The 19,333-nt window shown below is 51.7% G+C and overlaps 1 protein-coding gene across 2 annotated transcripts in view; it reads right to left on the reverse strand.

Annotated features, from left to right (window-relative positions):
* The window catches only part of FYCO1 (FYVE and coiled-coil domain autophagy adaptor 1), a 68,337-nt gene that overhangs the window by 48,713 nt on the left and 291 nt on the right, over positions 1–19,333 (reverse strand). For both annotated transcript variants that reach the window (XM_054729509.1, XM_008154286.3), the window contains exons 2-6: positions 9,212–9,347; positions 7,818–7,924; positions 6,026–6,151; positions 2,138–2,244; positions 435–578 (exon numbers count right to left, since the gene is read on the reverse strand). In XM_054729509.1, the coding sequence (XP_054585484.1) occupies positions 435–578; positions 2,138–2,244; positions 6,026–6,151; positions 7,818–7,924; positions 9,212–9,266 (539 nt within the window). In that variant the 5' untranslated portion in view covers positions 9,267–9,347. The remainder of the gene's footprint in view (positions 1–434; positions 579–2,137; positions 2,245–6,025; positions 6,152–7,817; positions 7,925–9,211; positions 9,348–19,333) is intronic.

Raw genomic sequence — 19,333 nt, forward strand, 5'->3', positions numbered from 1 at the left:
TCTTGGTGTAAAAAGTGAAAACGTGCCAACCTTCCCAGCAACCCTTCCATGGCTGGGCTGTAGCTTCCACTCCCTCTTCCTGCCTGGAGCCTCCATAACCTCTAAGAACACGAACGGGTAAAGGCCCACCCGCTCCTCCCCAGACTGGCACACAGTCCCTTCACATTTAAAACCTTGGCTTTTGCATATGCACTTCCACTCATGCCACCTGGCCAATTAGGTCAGCTTAAGGTTGGAGCCTTCCAATGTTTAGTGAGTCACAGTTCAACAAAGTCTGTACAATGAACAGGCATAAGAGTGGCGAAGCTTTACATATTTACTGAGCATACAAAGGTGCTGAGTACAAAGGTGCTTTGAGTAGACTGGTGGCAATTTCTAAAACTTCAAACATCCCTCCATGCCCATCTTTTAAACCAAGCCATTCTTTACAATACCTGGCAAACGTCGGCCAGGCCGAGTCCAAGTCGTAGCCCCTGGACACCAGGTCAAACTGAACGTCGGTGAGCTCGTAGAGCTGGCCCACAATGTCAGAGCTCAGCCTCGGCTTCAGAAAGGGGCTTCGGGCATAGTACCAGTCACTGCAGGGAAACATACAAGGTGAGGTTACAGGAAATGCAGGAAAGGAAAGAGTGAATTCGGTCCTCTCAGCATGGCGCTGCCCCATCCAATTCTAACACAGTAAGGTAAACAGACAGACAGACAGACACATGCTCCCCCCACCCCATGTGATTTTCACTGCAGCTCCTAACTCCCCTATAAGCCTGCTCTTCACAGAAATTTCTGAGATGAACTAGATACTTATACAGTTATTATTTCTGTTAGATCAGATATTATTTGATATTATTTCTCATATCCTTTTCTCATATCTATTTCCCAAAAAGGATATGAGAAACCTTAAATCTCAATTACTTGCCCAGAAAGAGTAGTTGTAGAGGACAGAACACTTCCTTTTTGTCTCATCTGCAATTCCCCCTGGAGAATTCATTACAGGACTTCGACCTCACTGCTAATTTCTGTCCTGACACCAATTTAAAAGACAAAGAACAAAAGATCTGCACTGTGTGGTGTCCGCTGTTCACTTCCTGGAGCAGGAAGAATTTAAAAGGACACACTGCTGAGTTTAAAGAGCTACTTGGCTGATGCCCGTGAACTTGGCTTCCTAAACACTGGAAGCCAAGCTGTTCTCATCAAAAGACTAGAACAAAACAGCCTGCAAATCAAATGTATGAAGATTCTCTCACCTCACATGAATTCACAAAGCCCCTCACGTGTCACATGTGTGAGAAATACACCTTTAGGCAAATCCTTAAAGGTGACAAAATGAAACAAAGTATGTTCCCCCCTCTTTAAGCCCATGTCCTCAGCCCCACCCTCCTGGTGTGGTTGTCAGGATTCAGCGGGGTGCCGTGTTGAGCGCCATCTTGGTGTAAAAAGTGAAGGTGACAAAATGAAACAAAGTATGTTCCCCCAACAGTTCTTTTTTTTTTTTTTTTTAATTCATCAATGATTTCTTTGATTACCTGGAGGCACATTCCCTAGGGAGAGGGAGGCAGAGCTGGAAGAGGGGTCCTGGTCTGACACACTCACTCCACTTGCTTTACACACTCAACCCCTCCCCCACCCCAGGCGTCATTCACTAGTGGCACAAAGGTTCCCACACTGGTGCCCATCACCACCTCCAGGGAGCCCAGATGTGCCTGGCAGGGGCAGTTACCTCAGTGAGGCCCAGGCTCAGCGGGGCTCAAATCCCCACAGGTGATTCTGCAGACAGGCCAGGGTGACAGGTGGGGTGTGTCCACTCATGTCCTGCACCAAGGCCATGCCACCCCCAGGGAAAACTGCTGGTCAACCTGGACCCACGCTCCTGCTCTAGGACTCAGACTCAGCATGGGGAGCCTGCGGGGGAGGGGCATTTAGCATCTCCCTGCGCCTCATCTTCCTCACCTGTCAACACTCAGTGCTCCCTGCCCCCCACGTGTCAAGGACTGTGGGGGGCGGGGGGGAAGAGGATGACAGATGTGGGAGGGCTCGGCTTGTGCCACAAGGACAGACACTGCAGCGCAGGTGTCATCACATTCACCAGGGACTTTGGTTCACCTGTGAATGCCAGGGTCAACCCAGAGCTGTCGGCATTTACCTGGTCACTTTGGTGTTCATGAAGCACTGCTGCAGGGTGTCTGCCAGCCTCTGGTGCACCAGCGAGTAGCGGATAAATGCTCTGCCTTTCCCCAGAGATGTCCGGAGCTGGAAAAAGATGGCACGGGGATGCAGAACTGTTAGCCTAAGTCATAATGGCGCATGTCTGTGAGCACCCGTAGATGGCCTGCCTAAAACAGAAACAGCGCAGACCACGTCACCCAGTTCCACCCTATACACTGGCTTCACTCATGTCCCTCCAAGGACACAAACATCTGATAACATCATCCCCCAGAGCGAGGCCTGACGTGAGTCGCCTTCTTCCAGGCCTCCATCCGAGAATAGCCTATAGGATAACCTATAGGATAGCCTATAGAGTAACCTAGACAGGTTCAGAAAGATGTGCTCACGAGGCTCCGAACACCTGTGGGTTCCACTGGGGTGCCCCTGTCCCTCCTCTACTCTATCAGAGTCTCTGGGTTTGGAGTCAGAGAAGAACTGTATGATTTAATTAGGAATATTCAGAATGAAACTTGGAGGCCGATAAAGACTTCTCACAGCAGAAGTGAGCCTGAGCGAGAGCTGGTCAGCGTGGCTAGTCTGGCTGTTGGGCGGAGGAGGCCTACAGGGCTTGGCTGGAGCCCTTGTGGAGGGGGAGGGAGGGCGAAGGGCAGGGTGTGTAAGGGGACTTTTGAAAGTTCTAATGACGGTGTAACTGCCTCCTCTGCACCCTCAGGAACCAGCAGCGAAGGGCACCTATGGCCGACGCTTTCCCGGTGGGTTTCTCATTTAGTCAGCAGGGGTCCAGGCTGGGAAAGCAGGGGTGCGTCTAGGTGGCCCAGCTACGCGGGGGTCACGGAAAAGGCGCGCGGTTCTATTTCAGGGTGTAGGAGCGGGATGGAGGGCCTGGGCATGGGACTGTCTTCACAGCCTCTCCCCGCGGTAACAAAACATGGTTTCTAAAGGTTTCGGGAAGCTTGCTGTGGAGAGGGAGTGTGCTGGCCAGACTCGGCCAGCTGGGGACACAAAGCAGCCAAGATGGACAAGACCTAGAGGACAGCCACAGAAGCCATGAGAGACCAGGAGCAAAGCAGGATTCATACTGCCGATGGTTCGGCCCCAGAAGGCCAGGCACCGTTTAGCTCAGAGCTATCCGACTTCTCACGGTTGACTTAAGGAGATGATACCACAACATGAAGTCGTTTTAAAAAATAAAAAGGTGTGAAACCTCAAGAATCACGAAGACTGTAAGACGTTTTTCCATGTCAGCTTTGTGGGTTTGGGGTAAAGTCAGGATGCCTGGGGGGAGGTGGTGGCAGCCTGGCCTGGCTTTATAAAACCGCCGTGGCCTGTCTGCAGTCATTTGGCTGTGACAGATGCCTGTGGGGGGACCTTGATGACCCCACTATGTCCAAACACTTTTGCCACTGAGGAGTGAAGTCAGAACAAAGTGTTCAGTGGTGACGGCAGGGAACTCGGCAGCGAGAACAGCTGAGCCGGGTGCGGTGAAGCGAAGAGTGCCGGCCACATAGACACTCACCCCCCGGCCCCATGGAACCGCGTCAACCGCACAGGACAGCCGGGTCTGTGAGCTCTCAGCGAGCGGCTTGTCTTTATGAGCGAAAGAGCCACTGTCACAGCATTTGGGACACTTATTTTTTTAATGGAAAACACGTGAGTCTTGTTTTTAACCAGGCCTATCAACAGAGTGTGTTTTATGTACAGAAAAGGAGCTATTTATTTTAAGGTCTTTTTAAACATCCCTTAGGGAAGAGAAGAGTAGTTCCTTTGTATCACAAATGAAAATACTGCCTAGCTATTTTATTTTCTATTTTTTTAGATCCTGGGTCCGCTTTTATGGCCTAATTCCTGAAATTTGTTAGCAATTAATCAGAACTCACATGCAGTCTACCAGGACGCGATACAGCAGCAGTGAAGGACAGGAAGTCTGCAAGGTACACAAGAGCTGATTCCACTTTACGCCGGGCCATGTGCCAGGAGCCTGACAACCAAGCTGAGCGCAGGTTCTGCTCCTGCCCATCGTGGGGCGGTGCGGAGCCCAGCGTGAGCCCCTCCTGACCCTCTAGAAGTGGTGGGTCAGAGCCCTCGGCTGCTTTGGTCCAAATGGCTGCCTCCGCCCAAAGGGGCCAGAGGGGCCCAGCGATGCTCTTGCCCATGAACTTTTACCTTCTGGCTTACTGGCCGGGACGGCACTTGACTGTTGATTAAATTAACCCAAGTACCTGCAGCCCATCCTGCCCAGTGACATCCCAAGCTCAGTGGTGCCCAGAGAGCAGAGACCTCAACAGATGAGAGGACTGCACCCTCTGGGCGGGGGAGCCTATGTCAGCCCCCAGAAACCCAACAACGTTTGTGCAAGCAGGGAACGCTTTTGCTTCTAGAAGACAGATTCCTGGCCTTGAAAGGTCTGACTGCGTTGTGAGTAAAGAATAAGAGCCAGCTAGAGAATAGATGTAAGCGTTCCATAACCCTGGGCATTGAGGATTAAACTAAATGTACTTCCAGACTGGAGCTGTTGGCGGTCAGCGGTCGCAGGCTGCAGTTGCTGTGAGGAGTGGGAGATGGAGTGCAAGGGAACTCCTAGGCGTATGGAGAGGAGGGCATCACTGAGCACCCCCTCCGGATTTGGGGTGCAGCAAGCACTGCTCTACATCACAGACCCGAGTGGCCCACCAGGCAAGATCTCACAAGACCCTGCGCTACGCGGACATTAAAGACACTGGCAGAACAAACTCCTCCACGGCGGAATCTTTCATGATCTCAGATGTCAGAGGTGCAGCTGGTGGAAAATGCCCAGCACTCATGCCAGCCTATCTGTCATTCTCTATAAGAAGAAACCATCTGGCTCCAGGGCTGGAAAGGAATTCTCCCAGGAGCACCTGACTCTGGGGTCACCTGACTCTGCGGTCTCTGCAGGAGGCCAGCCAAGGAGCACGGTGCTGCCTTTAAAGTATCTTTAAACTTACAGACAAGACGCTGAGAAGATGAAATGTTCAAATCCTCTAGGCCTCCTGCTCTAAATCCAGGGGGTCACTTGCTCCCTAATATGTAAAGTTCTTACTCTCAGATGGACTAGGCCAGTGGTCAGCAAACTCATTAGTCAACAGAGCCAAATATCAACAGGACAACGATTGAAATTTCTTTTGAGAGCCAAATTTTTTAAACTTAAACTTCTAACGCCACTTCTTCAAAATAGACTCGCCCAGGCCGTGGTATTTTGTGGAAGAGCCACACTCAAGGGGCCAAAGAGCCGCATGTGGCTCGCGAGCTGCAGTTTGCCAACCACGGGACTAGGCTTATGAGAGAAAAAGAGAATCCTCAGGAGTGGGAGATGGGGGAGAGACAGAAGAAAAAGAGACAGAGAGATAGAAACAGAGAGATGGTTCTGGAGTTTTGCAAAACAGAGGAGCCACGGCATTCTGCTCTAGGGGCTCAGAACTGAACGTGGAAAGCTGCTTAGCACACCGGCGTTTAATGTCTCTTAAGATCCCACATCACTCTCTTCATTTCAAATCTAAGGTTTCTGGAAAACCTGCAGGCAAACAGCCCAGCAAACATGAAGAATTTATCTAAGAAACCGATGCTTTCAGAAGGTGCTGCACCCCTCCGGGGGCCCACGGGCAGCCCACGGTGTGAACAGCCCGCTGTTAAGCGTGGGCTGCGGTCTGGTAACAGGGCCGCTGGGTGAAGGCTCGTGTGGGCGGCTTCCCTGTGCTGACAATGGGCACTGAGTGTACCTGGGCCGATGTTTTCACTTCACCACCCGTAACCCCACTTCCTCACTTGACTGTCTGAAGCAAAGGTCTCTGTAAGGAGATGCTGAAGACCGGTGACAGGAAGACGCGGGGTCCCTGGCTGCTCTGCTTACCTCGGAAATAGACTTGACGAATCGGATCCCATCGTTGGCGCCCTTCACCTTGGCCAGGCAGGCACAGAAGTAATCCCAGTAGTCCTTCTTGTTGCCCAGGAGGGTGGCCTTCTCCTTCTGATCGAACTGGGTAGGGGAAGGGACAGAGAGAGGCGGTCCAAACCCACTGCTGTTCATCTCATTAAATGATAAATAACAACAGCTTCTTGGTTGCTTGGCACTGGGCAAGGCCCTTTACAGGCATTATTTCTATTTATTGTCAAATGAAGGTGTTTTAATCCCCAATTTACAGATAGGGGATCTGAGGCTGGGAGAGGTTAAGCAACTAGTTCAAGGTCATACAGCTATTAAGATTCAGGAATAGAAGCCCATCCACCCCCCACCCCCCAAAAAGATTTATCTCTTGAAGAGATCTCTATGCGTAGAGTTGGGTGGAAGACCACCAAAGCCTGCTAGTAACAGCCTTGATAGAGATATGTAACAACTTATGACAAAGAAATACAAGTGAAAAGTCTTAAGGGCAACATGAAGTGTGTTAACTAGGTCTCAATTTAGGGAAATGAGTTAGGATTTTATCATGTTACCCAAGTGTCAATACACATACAATGAATTCAAGTAAGTGTCAGCTATGAGTCATTTCAAATCCAAAACCTAAAGAGGCTACATGAGAAAAAAAGTCCATAACTATCTTCACAATGTAAAACAGAACAGGCTGGGGCACCCTCCAGCGGGCTCTCATCCCGTATCCCTTGGTGGGATGTGACGCTGAAAACTAATGGTGCTCAAAATGTTTGGCATATCTTTCTATAACACAACATCTTATAGCATTTATTTTTCTGACTATAGAAGACATGCAGGTATGTTAGGAAATCTGGATTTTAAAAAATAGAAAAGATGCCCTAGCTGGTTTGGCTCAGTGGATAGAGCGTCGGCCTGCGGACTGAAGGGTCCCGGGTTCGATTCTGGTCAAGGGCACATGCCTGGGTTGTGGGCTCGAACCCCAGTAGGGGGTCGTACAGGAGGCAGCCAATCAATGATTCTCTCTCATCATTGATGTTTCTCTCTCCCTCTCCCTTCCTCTCTGAAATCAATAAAAATAAATAATATTTTTTAAAAATAGAAAAGATTATAATGCCTAAGATTAACTTCTGTTAACATATCAGTCCATTTCCTTCCTGTTGTAGTTGATGGACTTTTCTGCATCTGCAGAGTTCTCTGGTCTGTGCACTTGAACCAGCGGACACAAGCATTAGGCTGCGAGGGAGCGGAAAAAAAAAACCCACTCCCTGGGCTGACCTCAGAGTGGGGACCAAGCGTCCATTTCCAGCCTGCTCCTGGTGAGCTGGTGCTGCTGGCCTACGGACCACAACACAGGCCACTGGATAACCTTCAGAGGCCCACATGCTCCTGCAAAATGTGACTGGTGTGTTCACATATGCATGTCTGTTTGGGAAGAGATTCCATAGCTTTCACCTGATTTTCAAAAGGGGACGTGACTGCCCCAAATTAAGATCCCTGCTATACAGGAACCTTGCTACCTGCCTTAAGTTGACCTAAGTCTCTAAAGAATGTTCTGGATTCCCAAATCATCCTAAGGGGCAACTTGCTAGATCCCCAGAGGATGGCACTAGGAGGCCCGAGCTCTCGATGGGGACTGCTCTGACCTTCGGTCTAAGCAGGATGGCCTAATGGCTCCACTGAGCTTTCTGGACCACATCCTCAAAGCTGATGAGTCACCCATCAGGGAAACAAGACAACAGAGCAGAAATCACCATGTTACAGAGTCACTTACTTGAAGGAGGTACTCAAGTTTGTAAGAAAACTTATGCAAGCTGGTGCTGTCATCTGTGATGGGTTCCCCTGCTTCCTTAAATTCTTTGCTTAGCTCTGTCACAGCATCTTTAAGACAACAAACAGGAACACATAACCAGGTGGAGGCCAACCTCCAGGGGACAAGCAGGATAACCGGGACGAGGCGGCAGCGGTCGGTGATGGCGAAGCACCTCGCAAAAGTGAAGTGCTGTGTCCCCATCCAGGGACGTAAGGCCAAGCCAGAAGGCGCTAAGGTGTCCCCAGAGCCCACAGGCACCTTGCAACAGCTCCCTGGGTGGGCATTTTTCTGGGCCATCCCTGCAGGCCCACCATGCAGGCCTCGTACTGCTTGGTGGATGTATCATTGAGCAGTCCCCTAACACTGGCTGCCCGAATCCGCACTGTGTAGAAAGCCTTGTCCTTCGTTCTGGCCATGTTTCTGTGGTTCTTCACTATCACCTCACCACTCAGGACGGGGAAGTCCAGGCTTCAAGAAGACCCAGAATGTGCAAAGAGTAATGAGACAATCGCAAGAATGACAACAGTACCTGCTTCTATTAATGGGGACCCAGCTAGAGGCCAGGCCTCTGCAAGTCTTTCCCCTTTAATGTAGCCATGTGAGGCAGGAAGTGCCTTATTTCAACAAATCTCAGACGCAATTGATTTTAAGATGTTCCCAACGTGAGAGCTGTTAAAACGTGAAAAAGAGTAAGGACAGCGTAGAATTTTACAGACGAGGAGCTGGCAGAGAGGTCAGGTCACTGCTGTGCACTGAGCGCTTGGGGTGGGGGTGGGGTGGGGGTGGGGTGGCAAAGGCCTTCCTTCTGCAGCCTCAGGCTCGGTCACTGCTCCTGGCGATGCCTAGGAGCAGCAGGCCCACAACCGGAGCTCCGGGAGTTCGTCCAGGAGAGGCTACCTGCCCACTGCCAGCAGGCGAGACAGCAAAACAAGAAAGACCGGTGTCTGGTCTTCCTGCTCAGAGGGAAGGAGAATATTCCTCCCCCTCTCCATCAGAGAGAGCCCAGAGACCGTGCTTCAGCCAGGCGCGCGCGCGCGCGCACACACACACACACACACACACACACACACACACACACCAGACCCGGATCTGGAGAGGAGTATTTGATTTTGTTTACAGAGTGCCCTTACAGTGCCCAGAGAGGAGGGCCCGTGGGCTCTCCCAGCCCTACAGGATGGACAGCTGAGCCCCGAATATTTCAATATGTTGTGTCCTGAGCGCTCCAATCAATGTCCCCCCCCCCCACCCCTCCCTGTGTGAACACAGATGAAAGGGCTGAACTTCAACCGCAAAAGCAAAAGCACAGTCACAGCTCCCTCCACACCAAACCCGCATGCCTGGCGGCCTGACCGTACCTTGCAAATCACGGATGATCCTCTGGAGCTGGCTCTCCGCGCTGGGGGAAGCCATGGCGACTGGCTACAGGCCGCGGTCTCGGCTGTGCCCTCCTGCCTGGGTCCGGTCAGCAGAAGTCAGACTCCATGGTGGCACCTGCACGGGGAGGAAGCAGCAGTCAGACACAATGTACAAACAGCAGAGGGGTGCTGCTCTGAGCACCAAGTTGCCCCGTCTGGGCATCTTCCTGCAATGGGGAGGGCTTGACCTTTCGGTGTGGGCCTTGCTCTGTGGGCATCCCCTGGTTGGCTTCTGACACACTTATATTCAGACACAATGACTGTTTGGGGCCTTAAAAAACACACACAAAACACAACAAGGCCTAGCCGGTTTGGCTCAGTGGATGTAGCGTCGGCCTGCGGACCAAAGGGTCCCGAGTTCAATTCCAGTCAAGGGCACGTGCCTTGGTTGCTGGCTCCTCCCCGGCCTGCCCTAGTCAGTGCTCCTCAACCATCGATGTAGTTCTCTCACAGTGATGTTTCTCTCTGTCTTTCCCTCTATCTGCCACTCTCCCTAAAAAAGAAAAATCGATGGGAAAAATATCCTCGAGTGAGGATTAACCAAAAAGAAAACAATCAAAAAAACAAACAAACAAAACAAAAAACATCAGCCAAATAGCCTGGCCTAGCCTCTCCTAATCTGCCCTCTTAGACAGCCCGGCTTCACTTTCCACCTTTAAAAATGCCTCCCAGTGGCTCCCTCACACCCTGAAACCAAAGCCAGAACTAGTCCAACCCACCCCGCTCGCTGGCCTGCCAGGCCTCTGGTGCCGGCCACCACCAGACCCCTAGCTTCCAACATCCTCCCGGCTTGCTTTCTCGGAGGGCGGCTCCGTAACCTCTGGCCAGGAGCGGTGGGCGAGACAGGACACGTACCCTCAGGACTTCTGGACCAAGGAAGCCTGGCTTGCCTCTCGGGGTGGGGGAAGGTCTGCAGCCCCGATGCCCAGAGTCCGGCTCTGCCTGGGTGGGCAGACACTGCTGGGCCTTTCCCCAGGGGCCTGCGCAGCCCTCAGGGACACTTCTATTTTAAGCTCGGTTACTGTCCTCTTGCGGCTGGTGAGTCCTGAGTTACCAGCCCTACTGGGCAGCTGCTGAAGTGATTTAAGGACACTGTAGAGGCTGAACCCAACAATGGTGAGATCTGAGCAGCACTGGAGAGTCCTGGGCATGCATGTGGACACTCCGCTGTCCTTTCAGAACTTCTAGCTCTTCCCTTAGATGTCCCATGCAAAGGTGCAATGGTTGCTGGCACAGCAGCTGGCAAGACTAGAGGTGCCCATAGTAGCAGCCACACTAAACGATGCTGGGTCCTGTCAGGCGCTTTACACATGTGATCATTTAATTCCCACAACCGCCCGAGCGGGGTAGATAACGCACAACGGAGAAACTGGCATTCAGGAGTCATGTAAGTTGTCTAAGACCACGGGCCAGCAAGGAGTGGAAATGGGGTTTGAACAACCCCGGTCAGTCTGATTCCAAACTGGACTTTCAGCTGAGCCACTGTCACTACAGCGAATGGCCAACCAGTTCCACTGGCTTCTAGGAACCACCCTGAACTCCAGCCACTGCCCAAATACTGTACGGCCACCCCAACGCGTGCCGGGGCACTCTCCCGCCACCCCGTCCCCTCACTGCTCCAGGAGTCGAGGCAAGAAGATCCTGGAATAGAAATGATCCCAACCTGAGCTCCTACAAATATTTACGTAAGCATTCCGGTGTCAGCCTGAGGTGGGGAGGGCCTGTCACAGGGCGGGCATGCCAGGCCTATTTTTAACTAACAAGCTAGGGCAGCTGTGACTCAGTGAAAACAAGGCCCAGAGAGGGCTTCTCTGGCCTAGGAGGAACTAGGCCAGACACACTCCCAGTAACTCATGACACGGAGCCCCAGAGAGTCGGGGGATCCAGAGAGAACCCGCCAAAGCCCCCCAGCAAGTGCTGGCACCCTGCCCATCACAGACACCAAACTGAGGGGGGGAGCGGTTTACAAAAGGCCAGACCACCCAGCCCCATCTGCCCAGGTCGCCTGCTGAACAGACGGAGCAGGGAGCAGCCCGGGCCTGGAGAGCGCCGGAGCCCCTGGCGAGGCAGTGCCCAGCTGCCCTGGCCCAGGCTCTGTCACGGGCCTACTACGTGTGGGCTGGGGACACAGAGGCAGGCAAGGCACAGGCCGGCCCTGGACGGGCTCGGCTGTGCACCGAGGAACCAGACAGAAAAACACCCAGCTATCAGGAGAGGACAGAAGAGGTCCATGCAGACATCTGGGTAAAATGTCATGAGTACTCGGCAGTGAAAAGGCTACATGCTTTCCGATCCACGTGCATGTCCTTGCAAAGGCAAAAACACTGGGGAGACACCAGATCAGTGGTTGCCAGGGGCTGGGGTGCAGGGAGGCTCTGACTACAAGATCATGCAGAAACTTGGGGGGCAATTCTGTTCTATCCTGACTGTGGCGGTGGGCACCTGACTGTAAATATCTGACAAGCACGAGCTGCGGTGGGACCCGGGGAAGGAATGTGCATTCTGCTTGGGGAAGGGGGAGGGTGGTGGACACTGTGATGGCAGCCGTGTCGGGCCAGGCCTGAAAATGAACAGGTCTTCAAAGGGACACAAGGTGGAAAGGGCGCCAGGGAGGAGGGTCCGCGTAGCCTGTTTCTCTACCGAGGACGTCCCTCTTTTTTGCATGCTGTCAACACGAGAGCCTTGCAGCTTCTGGGAAGACTCATCTCGGAGGAAGATGACTAATACCCCAAGAGTCCTCAAAGGAAGTCTACTGGGCCTGGGTGTTTATTCAAAGTAGAGGCAAGGCTGGCACACCTGGGAGAGGGCGGAGCTTGGAAGGGCGTGAAAACAGCAGGTGGAGTAGAGCTGGCAGGCTCAGGCCAGGACAATGCGGGAGCTATACCGCCAGCTGCCTATCCTAGAAACCAGCCCTCTCTGGAGTCTGGCCTGAGGGAAACGGAGTCTGCAAACCAAACCGGCACCTTGGCATGACGAGCCTGAGCACAGACACAGAGAGACATGCTCCTTCAAGACTTCTTGGCGCTTTGGGGAAGCTGCCCTGGTGTGGGCCCGAGCCCAGGCCTTCTCTGCCTGACCCAGCAGCGTGCCCAGCGGAAGCCAAGTTCCCGGGTCACGGGGTGAGCTGTGCCGGCTGCCAACTACCTGAGCTGCTTTTCCAGATAGCCTGCGTCACCGTCACCACCAAGCTCCTGAGCCCTAAGCACCGGCTGCTGGGCCTGTAGGTCGCAGTGGGCTTCCCACCGAGGCTGCGGGTCACCACCTCACACGGTTTCGGGAAGTCAGAGCTTGGTTACCATAGGGATGCCGGCTCCATGGACCTAGCATTTTGCCTTCCCTCTTCCTTAGTCTGAGGTCGTTAACCAATGAAAGACACAGAAAGGGGCAGCGGCACTGTCTCTCTCCAAACCACGGTCAACTTCCTGTGTCTCTAGATAACTTGGCCCTTTGGTTGAGGGATGAAGCTTTTTATCTTTATTTATTTATTTATTTTATTATTATTATTTTTTTAACTCACACCATTTCTGGCTTTTCCCCACACCAGGAACCAGTTCTGACAACAACTGCGTGTCCCACAATTCAGTTCACTTCTGACACTAGCTACTTGGGGATACATTGGATTCTCTTGCCAACAACTGAAAATTATGTTTAAGCTTAGCCAGAATGCCTGAACACATCCAATCTTCTGAAAGAGAAAAAGAGACTATATCCACTTTTAAAAATTATTTTAGAGGTAAATGATCTTCCACCGCCTCGAAAATTCCTCCTATTCCTGCCCAGAAGCCCTAAATGCTTGAACAATAGACACAGCAGTTTAGTCCCAAATCAAGATACAAAGACTGACTCACATAAATTTATTTATACTATGGTGCAAATGACTAATATTTATATTGCCCAGAAATGGGTTCTGGCAGGGGCAATACAGTGTTTGAATATCTACATCAGGAAAGAAGAATCAGAAGGGTCCAAGGAGGAAAAAAAAAAGGAGAGGAGGAGGTTTGGGGTATGAAAGGCAACCATGCCCTGCTCTCAAAATCTGTCCTACTTGTTCAATAACAAGTACTGATAACAACAACACAATAACTAAGAACTGACCCTGAGAGGACACCGTCCAGTGGGGCTCCTCTCACTCTCAAACAAGGTGGAACACACCAGTGATAAATTCCACCCAGGCCAAGAAAGGATGTTACGACGTTCAGATCAGTCAAAGCAGAAAGCCTTTCTGGAAGAGCCTGCTGTCTATGGAAAGGGGGGCTCTAGGCAGGTACCTGCAGCTTTGAAGGCCCACGGTTCTGCTGGCTCGGCGCTGAATGGGTTGTTGGCGCTGAATCTGATGTCAGCAGACAGGCTGCCCTCACCAGCTTCAAGAAGGTGCCTGGGCGAGTGTGCTCAGCAGTGTGTCAGAGGCCAGCTCAGAGCAGACATTTCGGCACACGTGAGCAAAGGCTCCGTAGGCAACCCCACCCCTGAGACCTGTAATTAAAATGTTGACCCACTGTATGCCTGGGTCATCTTTCCCAAGCACACCTTCTTGCTTGCAATCTTCTCCTTTTCTCAAAGGGAATGAAGACTTAAGACTTTGTCATCACTTCTTGAACCTTCTCTTGCCCATCCCCCACCAACAATTTCCGGTTTCTTGGTCACTTGTCCTGGAAGACACACAAATCTGGCCCCAATTCCTGCCCACTGACCCAGGAGAGCAGGGTGAAGAGGAACCTGTGGATGGGAGGGTGTTGCTTCTGGGCCTGGGGGAAGCTGTCTTCTTCTTCTTTTTTTTTTCCAGGAAGGTGGGCAGCTGCTCCCAGGAAGGGCTACCCATCGGTACTGGTACTTGGGGCTGCAGTGCCATCGAAGGCCACAGAAAGCACCCGGGAGGCCACAATGGCATGTGCGTGTGAAATCTGGGCAGTTTCTGGGGCAGCTGCACAAACAAGTGAGAACAAGCTGGCGCACCTACCCCTAACAGCACAAACCCCATGCAGGTGGGAAAACAGCATGCTCCCAAATTGTACCCTGGGAGCCAGGCCGGCCAGTGTTGAATTCCGGACCAAATCTCTGGCAGAATATGCTGTACCACTAAACGTGGCCTTGAGGAAGACAGCAGGGAACCCATATGTGCTAACTAACCTCCTGCCAGCCAACTGGGTTTGCTGGGCACCATTTTAAGAGGCAGGCCTGATCCAGGAGTGGGGGCTACAGCTGTGAACAGGCTGGTGGAGTCCCAGACCTTCAGGGAACTCATGCTCCATGAGGGAGAAGCAGATAGCATGATCGATCACGCCTCCTGCACAAGCCTATAGACAAATAAGAGATCACCTGAGGCCTCAGAAGCACTGTGATGAAAACAGGTGAACCATGCAGCAAACTCTACTTTGCTCACGATTCTAAGCCCCTACTGCAGGGGGGCTCCCTCTTTTTCCACTCTGGTGGCCATCTACCGGTCCGGTAATTTCTTGTTTAATCTGTCTTTCCCACTTGTCTGTAAGCTCCACCGCTATTCATTATTTATTCATCATTTCCCAGGCACACAGCACAGTTCTGACACATGGAGGGACCTCAATAAATTACCTGTTGAATGAATGAATGAAAACAAAACAAACCACAGACTCTTGCTCCACAAACCAAATTAAACTTCAGGCATAGAAATGTACTAGAAATGTAGCAACATGTAAATAATGATAATTATCCTTCAATGGTGGGAAACAGGTAAATCTACCCCAAAAATCTATTTCTCTGATTTTTCGATTTGCCTCTATTGAGCATAAAATACTTTTATGTTGACTAAAATAATGCATTTAAAAAGTCAAGTTGTAAATGCAGACATTATATCATCATTATTGTGGCAATACTATAGTTATTACTCTGAGAATGAATGGAATTATGTAATTTAGGGATTGGATGGATTAAGTGTGTCTACAGGAGAGAGTGTACCGCAGCTCTGACCCAGAAGCAGCCTTACCCAGAAGCCTCCATTCCCCCACCCAGCACAACAATAACCATGGCCACTACCACCACCTCCCCAATCACCCAGCCTTCCCCAAGGCCCTCTCCTTCCTCCACTCCTGGAAGTTTAGATCTGGAACCATCAACAGGAACCATCTACAGGGGTGGGTGTGGAAGGTATTGATGGATCGGAGTTAGGTTGTGCTCCTTGGATGACAAGAGCTGCAATGTGGTTATGGAGGTGGGGTAGAAGGTGGGGCTATGCTGGCACATAGGAGGGGCAAGCAAGAACTAGGATTGTGGGAGTTGTGGCAATGGGCAAGAAAATGGTCTTCTCTTTTATCAGCTGTAGCTGAGTATTCCCAATCTGGACGCTCTTCAAATCTGAAATTGGACTAGTCACGTGAAATTCCCATTACCTATCATGCGACGAATAATGCAGTCAAGATCACACCACGATTGGGTGAGAACCATGGTACGTTTCGCTCACCAAACTATTTTCAGGCAATTTTAGCAAATCTATTTGTCCTAGGGGCATTATTTGACCTCCTCCTACCTTGTGTGTGTGTGTGTGTGTGTGTGTGTGTGTGTGTGTGTTTTTAAATTTGTTTTCTTGGTACCATGTGGGGAGGTGATCCTTCACCTTTCTTCGTGGAGTCGGGGAAAGAGAACAGATACTCTCAGTGGCTAACTTTGGCTGAGGATCCTCCTTAGAGCTGCACCTCCCTGACCCAGGCTGCAGGTTCAGCTTGAGGAAATCTTCCAGCTCTATGTCAAATGGACACCACCTCCGGTTCAGTTGTCCGTCCATCCTGGACCTCTTACAGGGACTCTCTTGCCTAACCCTCTGCATACTAGTGACTTGCTTAGAATGCTTTTTCTGCTTCTGGTTGTTTTTTTGTGTGTTTTTTTCAAGTTTGTTCCTAAGAGTTTTTTGCCTCAGGCTGAGGGTGCACTACCTACATCCGCCCACAGTTTGGTCAAATCTGCCCCTGGGTCCCTGAACCAGCCGCAGGACCACAGAGCTGTAACCAGACCTCAGGTTCTCCTTAAATCTGTCCTCAGAACTACACTGATGTACACGCCCTCGTCCCTGAAAACAGGATCTGGCCCAGCTGCAAACAGCCGCTTGGTGTCTTTCTAATGCCACCCAGAACTGCATGAACAGCGAGGACCACGGGTGGTCACTACAACCACCAGGCTGAGTGGCTTCAATGTGAGGAAGAGGGGACCATGCCTCCTGCACAACTCGGCACATCTCTGCCGTCTTCATCTTCTAAAAGCCATGGAGCCCATGCGCTCTGAGGGTGAACCTCTTAACATGGGGGCAGTACAGGGACACATCTAAGAACAGCAAGGAGATAAACACAGATCCATGGAAGCATTTCAACAGCCGCTCTACTCGTTTATTCAGCTGCTCAAACAGAGGCTCTTATGCCAACCAAGAGCTTAAAAACAAAACAAAACAACAAACCTGGCACTGAGATTACAAATCAAGAACACTGTTTATCTTTTGAGCAAAACCATGACATTCAGCCACGAGGTGAGCAGATGTCGACGAGGCCAACCTCCACTCATCTCTGCTCACAGGCGGCTTCTGCCTCGTTACAAGACACCAGTTCACCAGCCTTACCTGCTCTGCCGACGGGGCTGCTCCCGTGAATGAGGCACCAAACTCCCAGTTCCCGGCAGTGATTTTCACCAGGAGACCACAGCTAGGCAACACCCTTCCTCTGCCTCAAGTTTAAAGGCATTCTAGTCCTGACTCACCCAAGCTGTCCTTGGAATCACCAGAAAGCCCATCAACCAAGAGGGAAGAGGAGGACTGCCCGGAGTGGTGGGCGGCTGTGTGTTCCGGTGGCAGCCGCCCACGGCCTCGGTGACCAACACGGGTCACCCTCACCATCTGCTCTGGCGTGGCTGTTGAAGGGTAAGCCGTCTACCACTCCAAATGGGCCTCTCTGGGATGGAGATCACGTCAGGCCAGTTCATTTTAAGACTCAGCAGAGGTGCCAGAAGCTCAAAATACCTAGAAGTTACCCTTCGGAAAAGGGCATTTACATTTGTAAGGGCAATCTCCATTTGTAAGGGTGTTTGCACCTCAGGGGACCAGGCCTGCTTTTGCCAGCATTGGAGAAGGCAGGAGCTTACATCTGCATAACAACCTCGCCCTGGGGTGCCATGCTTTCCCCAGAGCGGACCCTCCACCCCCAACATCAGTTTTGTCTTTAGCTGCAGGTGGTATTTAAGGTGTTGGCTTCCACCATTTTGGTGAGTTACACAGCTCTCCCTGGGTCTCTCCCTTGGATACGTGTGATTAAACTCTAATTTGTTTTTCTCCTGCTAAGTTACCTCGTGTTAATTTGACTATTAGTCCAACCAGAAGAATCTTGAAGGGTAGAGGATAATTTTTCCTCCCCGACATCTGCTCTAAGTGGTTCCTCTCATCACAAACATCTGTGGGCGCCATCCTGCCCCACAAGGTCCAGGCCAGTGGTCGGCAAACTCATTAGTCAACAGAGCCAAATATCAACAGTACAACGATTGAAATTTCTTTTGAGAGCCACATTTTTTAAACTTAAACTATATAGGTAGGTACATTGTTATTAACTTAATTAGGGTACTCCTAAACTGGCCTTTGCTAAAAAAAAACTCAAGGGGCCAAAAAGCCACAAGTGGCTCGCGAGCCGCGGTTTGCCGACCACTGGTCCAGGCTAACAGCGTGGCTCCCAAACCCACACGGGTGCCCTGAAACCAGCCACAAGGAGCAAAGACCATCCAAGGAGCCGCTAGAGGGCTGACTCCGAAGCACAAAAATCACCGACGTCAAATGTTCATCATAGAATCTAACAGGTGGGTATGTGTTCCCTATGCCAGTCTCTTCAAAGATTCAGTGTGTGGAACTATTTTCCTAACAAAATCCTGGAAACAATAAAAAAAAAAAAACTAACTGAAGCAGAAAACCCGGTTACTAAAAACTGGAATCATGGAATCAAAGAAGGCCACACAGCCCAGCACGGAGATCATGGGGTGAAGATAATAATGGCCCCACACAACCGGTACAGGGCATCCGATCATTCAGAAGCAGTCCTTGTCACAGAAAGGGGAGAAGGGGTGGAGTGCGGCCCACTCAACCTGGGCCCCCTTCAGAAGGTGGGAGCCCCGAAAGCAGGAAACCTCAGCTGCGACAGCGCTCCCCCGGCTGCGCCCCCAGCATCCGCAGGAGGCAGATGGCAGGGAAGTTAAGCTGGCTGCGGGGGAAGGAAAGGCCGGAGGCGGCAGGAGGGCAGTGAGCCGATTAAGGCCTGATCCTCTGCCCTCCGAGCCCCTGACCCATTTCTCTGTCGGAAACGGAAGCTGCTGTGGTAAGACGAGCAGAGAGGGGCAGAGAGGCTGTGGCCAACACGGGCGGTTTCACTAAGCGCCCCATTTTATTATTTTTTTTCCTGGGGAGGGCAGCCAATGGGAAACTGTGAAGAGTGACAAAAGGCACCAGAAGATGCATTAACAGGCAGCCACGTGGTTAATGTGTCAACCACACATGATTTCCTATAAAAATAATAATAAAATGCAGCACCCTCTCTACATGCCCCCAGCCGAGGTTCTGCTCAAGTGCGGAGCCGCCACAGCAGAGACACTCCACAAACCCACAGGTGTTTCAGCAAGGACGGCCGGGGGCCAACCTGAGACCCTGGGTCTGGGCACCAGGGGCAGTGGGTAGAGGGCAAAGGGCCGTGATCTGAGGATGGATGTCTCGGGATGAACAAACCAACCTCTTAGGGGGAGGAGGGGAGACCAGGGCATCAGTGGAGTAGCGCCAAGTGAAGGGTCTGGGCAGTCCTGGCCCCGCTGAGCCAGGAACTGGCTTCTTAAGGTCAGTGCCTTGGACGATGCAAGCGGAAAGCTGGGGACCGCTCCCCGCTGCGCCTAAGACACCCCAGGCTTGTTCTGAGACCCCCACCAGGTGGGTTCCTCTGCGGCCCCTCGGCCGTTGGAGGTCTTGGAGCTGGTGTTGGGGGGGGGGGGGGTGTCTGTCTTTCTAACTGGTCACCACAGGCAGCCTGGGCTCCAGGGCCAGTTTCACCCGCTGTGGACGTTTCCCAGGCCCGCTGGACAAGG

The sequence above is a fragment of the Eptesicus fuscus genome, chromosome 18, assembly GCF_027574615.1.
Source record: "Eptesicus fuscus isolate TK198812 chromosome 18, DD_ASM_mEF_20220401, whole genome shotgun sequence".
Taxonomy (NCBI): Eukaryota; Metazoa; Chordata; class Mammalia; order Chiroptera; family Vespertilionidae; genus Eptesicus; species Eptesicus fuscus.